Below are 13,838 nucleotides of genomic sequence, written 5' to 3'. Positions count from 1 at the left end.
ATGGATGCCTATTCAGGGTACAACCAGATTCCCATGTTTAAACTTGACGAGGAGGCCACAGCCTTTATTACACAAAAGGTCACTTATTGTTATAATATGATGTCGTTTGGCTTTAAGAACGCTGGAGCCACGTACCAACGTATGATGAATAAAATCTTCAGCCAACAGATTGGCCAAATGCTTGAGATATACATTGATGATATGATCGTCAAAACAATGACTACCTCACAACACCTTCAAGATTTAGAGCAGGTATTTCAACGAATTCGTAAATTTAGATTACGGCTTAACCCATCCAAATGCGTGTCTGGAGTTCCTGCAGGAAAGTTCCTACGATTTATGCTAACACATCGAGGTATAGAGGCTATCCTTGATGAATGCAAGGTTGTCCTCAATATGACAAGCACACACAATATAAAAGAGTTGCAGCAATTGATTGGAAAAATAATTGCTTTAACCCGATTCCTTCCAGCTTCAGCACAAAAATCGTTACCAATGTTTAAACTGTTGCGAAAGCAGACAGATTTTAATTGGACTCCAGAGTGCGAAGCAGGGTTTACAGCCATCAAATAACTTTTGGCTAAACCTCCAGTCTTAGTGAAACCTCAACCAAATGAACCTTTGGTTTTATACCTCTCAGTCAGCAACGAGGCCATTAGCGCCGTCTTATTGCACAAGGATTCCCAAGATCAACAACCAATCTACTTTGTCAGCAAAGCCCTCTAAGGACCAGAGTTGCGCTACCAATAGATAGAAAAGTGGCTTTTGCACTTATTCTAACATCGCGATGTTTGTGACATTACTTCCAGGGGCACACCATCAAGGTTCGAACGAATCAGCCCCTTCGACAAGTTCTACAGCAACCTGATCTGGCCGGACGGATGATTTCTTTGTCTATAGTATTATCTGAATACGATATCAGTTACGAACCGCGCCAGACAATCAAAGCTCAGGTGTTAGCTGATTTCCTCGTTGAAATGACACACTTACAATAGGATAGGGCGAACGAAGATTGGACTATTTTCGTTGATGGCTCTTCCAATGTTAAAGGAAGTGGCGCAGGAATTATTGTGGAAAGCCCTCAAGGCATAACAGTGGAACATTCAATCCACTTTGGGTTCAAAGCTTCTAACAACCAAGCTGAATATGAAGCAATCATCGCTGGACTCGCAATGGCAAAAGACTTGGGGGCAACAAGAGTAATCCTCAAAAGTGATTCGCAACTAATAGTTGCGCAGGTACAAGGGACTTACCAGGCAAAAGAGGCCTTAATGGTAAAATATCTTGAAAACATATGATTACTGTTAGTAGATTTTGTAAGTTTCAAAATAGATCACATCCCCAGAGAACAAAATTCTCGAGCAGATATTTTATCCAAATTAGGCAGCACAAAGGGACCAGGAAACAATAGATCAGTCATCCAACAAAGTGTTTCCAATCCTAGCATCGTAATGGTCGTAACTAAACAAAAAACTCGTCCATCTCAGAGTGCGCGGTCCATGATCGATGATGATGATGCGATACAACCATATGGTGAAGAAACTTGAATGACACCAATTTGGAACTACTTGACTTGAGGAGTGACACCACCAGAATCGCGCGTGGCAAGGAAACTAGCGCGCAAGGCTTCATTCTATACTGTCATCAATAACCAGCTGTATAAGAAATGATTCTCTTCTCCAATGCTTAAATGTCTAAATCCCCAACAAGCTCAATATGTGATCTCTGAAGTTCATGAAGGGATTGGCGGACACCACATGGGAGGCAAATCCTTATCCAGAAAGCTGCTTTGAGTAGGCTATTTTTGGCCCACTGTGGAAGAAGATTCTAAACAACACGTGCGACATTGTGTCAAATGTCAAGAGCACGAAGATTTTCATCATGCTCCCTCGGATGAGTTATCTTCAATGATATCCCCTTGGCCATTCTACCAATGGGGCATGGATATATTAGGACCATTCCCGATGGCAGTCGGAGGAGTGAAATGGTTACTAGTGGCGATAGACTATTTCTCCAAATGGATCGAGGCAGAAGCTTTAGCCACAATATCAGCCAATAAAATTCGCCGATTCTTTTATCGAAAAACCATATGTAGATTTGGCATCCCTCATACCATTATAACTGATAATGGTACTCAGTTTGCGGATAAAAAATTCAATCAAATACTTCAAGATTTGCATATCAAACACAGATACATCTCTGTTGAACATCCACAAACGAACGGGTTGGCAGAAGCTGCAAACAGAGTCTTAAAACGAGGATTGGAAAGAAGATTAGAAGCAGCTAAAGGAGTTTGGCTTGAACAATTGGACTATGTATTATGGGTTTACAGAACTACCCCACATTCTACTACTAGGGAAACCCCGTTCCGAATGGTTTATGGTAGTGAAGCCATGATTCCAGTTGAAATCGAAGAACTGTCATGGAGAAAGATGTACACAAATGAAGAAAGCAATTCGCAGGAATTACTACATAACTTAGATGCAATTAGTGAAATGCGCAAAATTGCCCACGTCAAGGAGGCGGCATTAAAGCAAAGAATCGTAGCGCACTATAACTTAAGAGTTATTAAACGAAGTTTCGACGTAGGAGACTTAGTCGTACGAAGAGCAGACATAGGACATAAAAATGCGCGACAAGGTAAATTAGCCGCAAATTGGGAAGGTCCGTATCGTATCCAGAGAAAAACTGAGAATGGTGTTTACGTCATTGAAACATTATCCGGACTTACCATTCCGCGCACATGGAACGCGGATAAGCTTAAGAAAGTTTTTAGTTAAACCTTTTTTTTTTGGGGAATATTTGTCTTTCCTATTTATCAAATAAAGATTGTGGATTTCTACATTATTGTTATATTCATTGCTCACATTCATACATGATTAATATATTCATCGTGCATAAAGAAAAAAAGGGATACATTCAAACTTCCTCCAGAATAAAGCGCGATGCAGCAAAGCACGATGAAGATCATAAAGGAAGATAATAAAACTTCCTCCAAACGAAAAGATCCTCTAAAAGGACCCTCCAAATAAAAGGATCCTCCAAATAAAATGATCCTCCAAAAGGACCCTCCAAACAAAAGGATCCTCCAAATAAAAGGAAGATAATAAAACTTCCTCCAAGCTACGACGCAATGAAGAATATGTAAGGAAGATAAAGCCTTAACTGCTTAAAATCTCCTCCAAACTACATCACGATGAAGATCACGAAAGGAAGCAATGACTTCCAAACACGCACACAAGTTCCATGATAAAGTACAAAGGAGAAACCCCAATATCGTCAAGAAGTGAAGAAAGACGAGGAAGGTAATACTCTTCCAAAGTTATCAACTTGGTAAGGTACGCTGAAAGTATTTTTTATCTGGCGCGATGGCCATTCCGGCTTATAAAATTAACAATTAAAGCCATTACGGCTTACACGAAATTAACAATTCGATTATCAACAGACTACCATTGTTCCATACAAATTGGGGCCAGTCCCCTTACAAACCAAAATCCAAAAAAGAACATCAATGAAAATCAGATTGTCTGAATAGACATATCCTGAGGATCTTCGATCACTTCTGCGCGATCCTCACCCTCAGTAATTGGCTCTTGAGGGGTTGGCTCTTGAATAGACGGTGTGATGGTCTCTGTATCCATTAAGCTAATTAGATCTACTAGAACTTCTTCATCTTTGTGATTTAAAGTCATTAACTGACCATTCTTAACATAATAAAGATAATGGGCGTTGTCCAGCTTAACCGACGGGTTGAAGAGACGCACTTGCTTAATAATGTTAGTATAGGTCCCTTCAGCTTCCGCCTCAAAGGGGTCTTGAAACTTCTTGACTTTGTCATTCAGCTGGGCTTCCTTCTCTTTCCATGCATCGGCATTTTCCTCCAACTCCAAGACGCGCCTGTTTAAATCAATCTTCTCTAACTTTAATTCTTTATTTTCCGCCTTCGCCTCTTTCAACTATTGATTCACCGTCGCCATCTCATCCTCATACTTCTTTAATTTTTCTTCAAATCCTGTGCGTTGTTGAACGATCTCACCCTTTAATTCATCAATGCGTTCCTTCAAGAAATCAACAGAGCCTGCTACATAGAATATGTTATATCTAAAAGATTGATGTCACATTTAAAATGAACAAAGCGACAAATAGTTACTTACCAGGCACGAACATAATGAACTGATTCGCTATACTCAGTTTCGCAGAGGTCCCCAGCCATTTCTCCCTTGATAACGCTTCAATGCGCGGACCTATTTCTCTACCTTTGGCAAACATGTCTTTATCGAAATCCCAACCATCCCCAAAATAAATCAAGTCTGGGAAACCCACGTTAACCTCATCAAATTTCCTCTTTTGTCCCTTTGAGGCACTTTCTACCTCTTTTTCAGGGGGGACGACATTCACGGGGGAAGCTACAGGACCTGGTGATTTCATTGGTGATTTCAGTCGCGTAGTGTCACCCTCGCTTGAATCAGCACCAGTGGTGGTAGCAGACATGGAAGGCTTAGTAGGCATAGAAGGGCCGGCATCTGCAGTATCGCGCATGACCGCTATTTTCTCCAACCTACTCAAAGAAGTCGCCATTGAACTATCTGCAACAAATCAAAAATAGTTCGCGTTAGATATATACAAATCCAAAAAACAGAATAAATAAAATTCTTTATGCTGAAATAAATAACAAATAAAGGTCAAATATTACCCAAAAAAGCTCGAATATCGTCATCAGTATATTCATTCAAAATTGTATATGTGCTCAAATAGCCCGTATCTGAAGCCTCACGCGTAATATTACTTAGAGTGATCATAGTCTGCTGTTCCAGATCACTTAAATCATCAAAATTATAGATCAAATTTTTACCCTCTAACGGATGCTCAGTCCAATACAAAGGGAAGACGGGAGTGTTATCTTCCCCCAAGAAAAATGGGGTGGCACCTTCAGCAGGATAAATTTTGAAGTATTATGTGATCCACTTGTAAATTTTCCTTTGGTATGATTCACAGAACTTAACCTTACTCTTAAAGGAAACCCAGCTCGAGTGTGGTCCCATCACGCTAAACATATATAAAAATGACTCTGGAGATTGAAAAAGATTGTAGGCCTTGCAGACCATATCGTAAACCCTGATAAAACCCCAGGCATTTGGGGTCAAATGTTAGGGCGCCACGTTAAGATGCGCCAGCAACTTACAAACAAAAGATGAAAAGGGAAGACGAACTCCTAAAGATAAGAAATAATAGGCATACATCATAATGAAGTGCTTGGTGGACCCTTCTGCGCGCGATGAACAAATGCGCTCGTTTAACGGGACGACAACAATTTCCCACTGATCATCAAAAGCTTTGTCAGGGGTAATGTGGATGGCAACTGTTACTTGCGCTAATTCTTCCGGAGAGCAGTATATGGAAGCAGTATCCAGTACCGTGTCTGCTACCCAACTCAGGGATTCTTCATCCTGCAGATTACGTTGAGCTCGGGACTCTCCTTCAGGATCAATATGTAATACTTTCTTCTTGGTATCAGGATTCAGCTTCTGCTTCTTCTTCTCACCAGCACCGCATCTCGCCATAATATCCTTGATTTGAGGGAAAACAAAATCTAATTCAGAAAAAGAATCAGTAGAAGAAGACGAGTCAGAGGAAGCAGAGACAACAAATGTAGATTTATAATTATCAAAATTCTTTTTCTTAAAAGGATACCCTGCCGGGTATATTACATTTAAAGGTAAGGGACTTGAACTCTTCTGACCGCAAGAATCTTACGCGATGGGAGATGAAGTATCGCGCGATGAATTTGAAGAGGACGATCTAGGGTTTACTGTATTTATAGACCTATGACTACATTCAGAACTCGAAGACGAATCACTCGAAATTAAAATAGGACCAGTTATTCTAAAAGAAATCTTTGGGAACAAAGATGAACTCTGTTGGGAAAGAGTTTACGGGTTTTCCCGATTGAGTGGTCGCGAGGTTGAACCACGTTCAAACCGTCGAACAGGAGGTAAACAGCTATCATTTACAGAAATGTTAGAACATGGAGCGGCACACTTGTCAGTAAGCCACGCTTCCCTAGTTCCTAATGACCTTGACCTAGGTAATGATCTAGAGGGAGGACTGAATGAGCCAGACCGTTCGGACAATCTGATAAAATTCACAAATTTGCGATTATCAGACATATCCCAAACACAAAATAGAAATATGAAATAGATGAGGCAATAAAACAGGATTAAGAATATACCTGAGATTTATACTTCAGATAAACCAACCACGAGCAACACCGGAAATGTAGAAGAAATAAACAAGCACTGAGGAACAGAGGATCTCTCATAGTCTCAACGAAGAGTTTCCCTCCAAACCGAATAGCTCAGTACAAATATGAAAGCTTTATCAAATGGATAGTCCGAAGGTCATAAAACGTGTTGAGTTAAACGGTTTTACAGGGACACGTGGGAAGAAGGTAACACGTTTACACTTCAAAACCACCCACGCTTACCATTAAAACACCCACGTAATTGCAATAGCATTTAATGCTTCTGACAGTTAACGTCTAATCCACCATTTTTAAGCGACCAAAAATCATGATTGCACTTCAACATGATTATCGCGGAAACATATAACCGCGCCAAAGAAATATATCACCCATAAATACAAATATACCTCACAGCTTTTCCAAATGTCAAAACAAATCTCTTAAAGGGCCCAGAACTAAGCACGATGGCCATCATCGTGCGCATGGCATGACACGATGCCCCCATCGCACATAAACCGCCCTTTGGTATAAGCTCTAGACATAAGGAAGATAACTTAAGAACCAAGGCAAACTCACTGCGTCTTTGAACTAATAAACAAAGGACAACGCCAGCTCGCCACAACTCTATCAAGATAGCTCAACATTAAGAAGATAAGGCTATTCAGGTTCTAGCCTAACCTGCAGCCCAAACATGGCCAATCAGAGGACAAACCGCCTTATAAAGGCGGCATCAGAACCACTATATAAGCAGAGGGTACACACCCAGGTACATCCAACTAATTCATTAAGAACATATACTTACACCTGCCTCTGATACTGACTTAAGCATCGAAGTGTCTTGGCGGGTACCCCCCTATCCAGTCTCATCGCGCCAACAAAGGACAAGAATATATTGATCCTCATCAACCACTCCAGGCCCAAGAAGAAGAACATCCTCACCACATCAACCGTGTGTGATTAGGCCCGATATACTTTGGCCAGTCCATATTGTATTTGGTCTAATCAATTTGCTAACCACTATTGTAGTTATTGTAATTTATTTGACACACTTAGTATTTTGGTTTAGGTATAAGTTTAACTATTATTTTTAACATGTGTAAAGAGAAAGAGGTAATATAGTAGAACATAGACATTTTTTAGTTTTTTTATAAATTTTATTTTCTTCTTTTTAATCTCGTATATTTGCTTATATATATAATGTCACAATCAATCATGTATGGAGATAATGAACAACATGAAGAAGAGTTGATGAAGAATTGTATGAAGATGTGTACATGGCCATAATCGAAATTTATGCATTATGCATGTGCTAAAATAGTTTTTAATTATGATGTGTGGTGAACATATTGAATGTCCATTAACATGATGACAAATTATTAGTATATGATATGACTATTATACATCAAGCATTGAATGAGGATCCTGCAATCTTCTGACAAGTATATAGAATCTATCAAGATGTGTTTCATAAGTTGTGCACAATTCTTAGAGAAAAAATAGCTTTAAAGAATACAAGATTTATTTGTATTAAAGAAATGCTTGTATTATTCCCACAAATTATTGGCCAAAATACTCGATGTTGTGTAATTCATATTACATTTGGCTTATTAAATTTGTTGCAAGCGAAAATTTTCACAAGACTTCGAAAGCATTAAATTCAATGACATCTGATTTGATGATTAAATCAAGATCGAATATCGCCACTAAAATAAAGGAAAACACAAGGTTTTACCCTTATTTCAAGGTATTTGATAATTATCTAATTATAATAATGTCGTAATTATAATTATCATTGTTATAATATGTATTTTTCAAAACATAATTATTGTTGTAAATGAATAACTTTAGGATTACATCGAAGCTATTAACGATACACATATTCTTGCAATGATGTGAGGACGGGAAGCAATCATGTAAGCAATTATCATAATTATGAAAATATTTCACAAGATGTATTAGCAGCTTGTAACTTTGATTTGAAATTCATATATGTTCTTAGCGGGTGGAAATGTTCAACTCTGACTCCAACCTACTAAGTGATGATTTAACAATGAGGAATAGACTTAAAGTGCCCCAAGTTAAATATTTTTTAAATAATATATATATATATATATATATATATATATATATGTATATATGTCGCAATCAGATCACAACGTGATGGTGAAAGAATACAAAGTTTAAAAATAATCGAGTAGCCACCAAGGTTAATTTGGGAAAATATTGGAAAAACCCTTTTTATTTGAAAATTGGTCTTTGAAAAAAAAGAAGTGGATTCAGGAGTCGATTATGAGCAAGGAAGATATTAGCACCCTACTCCGTCCGTTTTAAAAAAATGGTTATCTTATATTAATTGTGCAACTTATTGACAAAATCTTAAATATTTATTTCACCCGAAAGGATTGAGCTAAATTGATCAAAGAAAACAAAACTAAATTTTGAAATTTTATTTTTGTGCTTGATGGGGTGGGTCCCGCTCCGACGTATCCCTCGTCGCAATAGGGAACTCAAAGCTACGTCGTTCTGTAGAAAATATTTATGGGTTGGTTGATTTTAATTTTGAAAATAACTTTGAGAAAATATTATTAATCCTGAAAATAAATCCATCATAGCTCAGAATTTAAGGTAGTAGTGCTACACGTAAATTCTTACGAAGATTACAGCACTTGAAGGTCAAAAATCATACATCAGCGTCATACATCGTCGCAAGGATATTTTAGAAAAATACCTATTAGATAGTTAATTTTAAATTCTTAAATCTTAAGAGAAAATATTTCTTTTAAAAAAATCCACAATTGCACAAGGTTTAAGATAGCATAGCTATACGAAAATCCATATGATATGTACAACACTTGAGGATGGAAGACCATACATCAACGTTGCAAATCATTGCATAGATAAAAATAATACTGATATATTTATTCTTATATATATATATATATATATATATTTGTATATCACACTAACGTATACACAAGTTACATAATGTAAAGATAGTTAAATGACAAAAATAAGAAATAAAAAGAGAAGATATTATTATTTTATTTGAAATCTTTTACTTAATTCTATCCTAGTTAAGTATTTTTTCTTTTTTTTCTTTTTCCTGTTATTATTATTACTTTATATCTTTTCATTTTTTATATTTTAACATCATGAAAGTACCTAATCTACTCTAGGAAGAAAAAAAAAACAACGAAGCCTATGCTGCAAATCATCATGATTTTGCTTATTTTAACTTACTTTTATATTTTTTAAGAAAAAAAGAAAGAGAAACCTAAAGGCTAGAGCTAATCGTGACCATGACACTACCACCCTACCTCCAATATAATAAAGAGTAAAGACCCAAATTGGTCCCTGACAAAAAATGCGGTAGCCAAATTAATCCCTAAGAAAAATAAACTCGTAAAATAGTCCCCAACAATGTGAAACAGGACCCACGTTAGTCCTTCTGTCAAACCAAAATTGGCGGTGTGAGTGACGGTGCTGATGTGTCACGTTAAGTGAGATGCTGAAGCCCACGTGGAGATCTTGGACGACGTCGTTTGATGAAACTCAGCCACCTTGGACAACCTTTTTTTGTAAAACCCAATTTTTCCCCTCACCTAATCGTTGGACACTTTTCCTTTTCCCCCTCTTCTAACATCGACACTTCATTGTTGAGAACGAAGGAAGAAGACCGTGGAGTAAACCCTGGTGCCTGCGTTTGGAATATTACGAACTTCTTCCAGAATCGAAGGGAACCAGTGGAAGACAAAGACAACTTGGGAGACTTTGTGAGGCTGAGCATACCGTTCAAAAAGGTATGAGTATTTATATGTTGAAACATTTTTATATTGTTGTTTGTCATCCTTTGTTTAATGCTTGTGATCCCCATATTGTTTCCCTTTTGTTTAATGCTTGTTTTTTTATACACGAAGTGGAACATTGTGGTCCATGTTTCCATTTAGGGTTTTGTTTTAAAAGAAAGTAACAACCGGGAGGTGTGGTCCCTGCCATGGTTGACCCATTTAAAAACATTTAAAAACCCCATGTTAATCGTTGGAATACATGTCTGCATCCATAAAAAAGGTTGCTTTTTTATTGCTTTGTATTGTTTAACACTTTCAAAGTCTGTGGCTTCATGGTTTAATGATAGGATTGGTTTTTGGTTTTGATAGATGTCTGAATACTTAGTTATTGTTTATCATCACGGTGGTATGTTTATCAGAGATGAAGATGGAGTGATGACCTATATATATGGAAGGGTAGACTCATTGCCGGAGATGGAAATTGACTACTGCAATATCTGTGACCTTGACACCCTGTTTAAGCAATATGGGTATGAAAAATGCAAGAGGATGATGTGGCTACAGCCTGGGGTACCCGATTTGGATCTGGGGCTGAGACCTCTTAGTACAGATTCAGATATGTGTGTTATGTGTGAGTCTGCTTTAGGGAATGGCAATGAGATACATGTCTACTTTGAGGGCGGCATCTCAATTCCCCAGTTTGCTTCACCTACACATGACAGTGAAGAGGATAATATCATTAATTCAGCACATAATGAGGACTATGAAGAGGTTGATGATGGGGTCAGTTCACATGAAGGTTGTGCACAAGGTGATGTCGGGGTTAAAGAAAATGAAGACCATGCACAGGCTGCTGATGACCTTAGTGCATAAGGTGGTGATGGGATGAATTTGGATGAAGACCATGCACAAGCTGCTGATGACCTGAATGCAGAAGGTGATAATGGGATCAATTCGGACCATGATGAAGACAGTGCAGAGGATGCTGGTTATGGGTCTGAAGAAGATAATGCAGATGATGACCATGCTACCTCACACTCAGATTCATATGAGAGTGTAGAGGATGAGGTTTACAAGCCTCCCCCACCTGGTGTTGAGGATGATTCAAAAGATGATGATGATATGTTAGTGCCAATTGTAGAGAAAGAAAGGCCTGCAAAACAGACCCCAAGGAGGAAGACAGTCAAGAAGGACGCCCCAATACAAAACTCTGAATCTGAAGCAGTTGATGAAGAGAAAGCCATGATGTCATTTGAGGAATAAGGATATACCTATCTGTCCGAGGAGTTGAGGACTCCTCCTTTAAGTGATGATGATGAGAATGTTAGACCTCTTATGCCAAAGTTCAATGAGCAAGCTTATTTTGGGCATGTCCATTTAGAACTTGGTATGGAGTTTATGAATCTGGACCAATTTAAGTGTGCAGTAAAAGATTACAATATCAGTCTTGGGAGGAACTTCGTATGGGTTAAGAATGACAAGGTGAGAGTAAGGGCCAAATGCAGTGTAGAAGACTGTGAATGGATGGTGTATTGTGCCTGGAACAATAAGCAAAGCACATTCCAAGTTAAGACTTTTAAAGAGACTCATACATGCTGCAGAGTCTTCAAGAATAAAAGGGCTACAAGAGATTGGGTGGCCAAGAAATTGGAGAAGAGAATAGTAACACGGCCCAAGATGACAAGGACAGAGGCATTTGAGCACACGAAGGAGGAATACAATGTGCATTTGGATATGAAGAAAGTAAGTAAGGCTTTGAAAAAAGCAAAGGGGACCATTGAAGGTTGTGAGAAGGAGCAATATGGAAGATTAAGGGAATATTTGGCAGAACTGTTGAGGAGCAACCCTGGCTCCAGTTGCAAATTGCAAGTCACCCCCAACCTATTCCACAATCATTGCCAATATTTGACAGAATGTACATCTGCCTTGATGCTTGTAAGAAGGGATTCAAAGCTGGATGCAGGCCCTTAATTGGGTTGGATGGATGCTTTTTGAAGGGCTATTATGGAGGTCAATTATTGAGTGCTGTGGGTGAAGATGCAAACAAACAATTCTATGTGATTGCATATGTCGTGGTTGATAGTGAGACGAAGGACAATTGGAAGTGGTTTCTGACATTATTACAGGAAGATTTAGGGGACCATGCAATATTTGGTTGGAACTTCATTTCGAATCAACAGAAGGTAAGGTTTTTTTGGTTGTGCTTCCAATTATTTATTTCACATAGAATTTTCATACTTAATTGTATTTTGGTTGTTAATGAATATTTTGCCATAGTCCTGTTGTTGATGAAGCTGTCCTTAGTAATTCTGCTTGGTGATGTTAATGAATATTTTGGATTGCCAAGTTTGTCCTGTTTGTTCTGGTTGTTGTCATTGATGATCATGTAGTATTCTGTTTGTTGTCCTTCGTATGTGTGTTCTGGTATGTGTGTTTTGTGTTGTTGCCATTGACTTGCTGTTAATGAATATTTGCAAGCAAGCTTCTGTTGTTGCCATTGTTGTCATTGATCTTATTGAATATTGTGGATTGTTTACAATTTTTTCATCTCTGTTGCTGCCAATGTCATGCAGTATCTGGTTTATGAAATCATGTGGTATGTGTGTTCTGTTTTCCTTGTCTAATAATGTTTAATAACCTTAACTAGTCCCCCACAAATATTATCGAGGACCATTTTAGTCCTTGTTCTTTAACAGAAGGGACCATTTTGGTCCCTAACAATTTTATCGGGGGTACAAATTGGTCCCTACAACAGTTCTTTTAATATGGTCACTTAAAAATCCAGCACTGTAAATTCCCCTTATACATGCTGATATTATTCATGCTGATTTGAGATTGTATTTTAATTTTTATTCACTGTAAATTCCCCTTACACTAGGTCAAATAGGTCCCTAACAAATTCATCAGGGCCCAAATTAGTCCCTGAAAAACATGACAGTAAGACCAATGCCACAAAAAGTTGTTACCACAAAAGCTCATTCCCCCCTTCTGTATAATTCCCTCAATCCTTGTTGTTACTGCTCATACAGTCTTTTGACCATTTTAATTGGCATTTCCAAATAACTTAATACTTAGCAGGTTGTTCTTTAAGAACAATCAAGTTCAAGGACATTAACCATTTTAAGAACAATCAACATCTCATTACATCCCAACAGTGGTTTTTCCATTACAGAGAAGCATACATATTACAGATTAAAAATGAACATTTCACTCCACCCTACTACAAAGATATAAATATATTACAAAGACAATGATAATGGATCCAGCAAACACCCTAGCACACCTACACACATGCATCATTTCCTTCTCAACCCTTTCAAAGTCTGCCTGCATCTTCATTGCTATGTCTTCAATCTTTATACAGTGCTCATTAATCTTCTTTTTGTGGTCATTCACCTACAGTTGCAGTTCATCATTGAGCTTCATGTCCAAAAAGTTCAACTTGAACTCCATTTCAACTACATTCAACTCCAACTTGTTAATTGTCCAATCTTCCAGCTCCATGGTATCAGATGTAGCATCATCCACCCATGTAAAAAATTTATAGTACGGCTTCTTTTCCTAAACAAAATTCAAATATACAGTTCATAAGATTGAAATACCAAAAATAACGCATGAAAAAATCAACCTCACCTTGAAGTTGGGGCACCCAAAAAATGATCTATTAAAGTTTCTAGGTGTCTTGGAGGTGTAAACAACACTGTGCCTCCCACATTTACACAATGGAGCAGCTCTCCTTCTTCCACTTCTGGACCCAAACAAACTACCTGAGCTCCCCCTTTCAGAAGACATAATCATGGCATAAACAC

At 38.0% G+C, this 13,838-nt stretch overlaps 2 protein-coding genes across 2 annotated transcripts; both read left to right on the top strand.

The window, feature by feature from the left end:
* LOC133316836 (uncharacterized) lies at positions 1-1,298 on the top strand. Its single transcript, XM_061518620.1, has 2 exons — positions 1-252; positions 996-1,298. The coding sequence occupies exons 1-2, from the start codon at positions 1-3 to the stop codon at positions 1,296-1,298; spliced, it is 555 nt and encodes a 184-aa protein (XP_061374604.1).
* Positions 1,299-11,364: 10,066 nt separating this feature from the next.
* LOC133316835 (uncharacterized) lies at positions 11,365-12,349 on the top strand. The gene is made up of 3 exons (XM_061518619.1): positions 11,365-11,894; positions 11,942-12,217; positions 12,307-12,349. The coding sequence occupies exons 1-3, from the start codon at positions 11,365-11,367 to the stop codon at positions 12,347-12,349; spliced, it is 849 nt and encodes a 282-aa protein (XP_061374603.1).
* The last annotated feature ends 1,489 nt before the right edge of the window (positions 12,350-13,838 follow it).

The sequence above is a fragment of the Gastrolobium bilobum genome, unplaced genomic scaffold (genome assembly GCF_033153095.1).
Source record: "Gastrolobium bilobum isolate Gb01-03AN ecotype WA unplaced genomic scaffold, APGP_CSIRO_Gbil_v1 utg9213, whole genome shotgun sequence".
In the NCBI taxonomy this organism is placed as follows: Eukaryota; Viridiplantae; Streptophyta; class Magnoliopsida; order Fabales; family Fabaceae; genus Gastrolobium; species Gastrolobium bilobum.
Note: the sequence above shows the minus strand (reverse complement) of the source record. Positions and strands in the feature narration are given on the sequence as shown.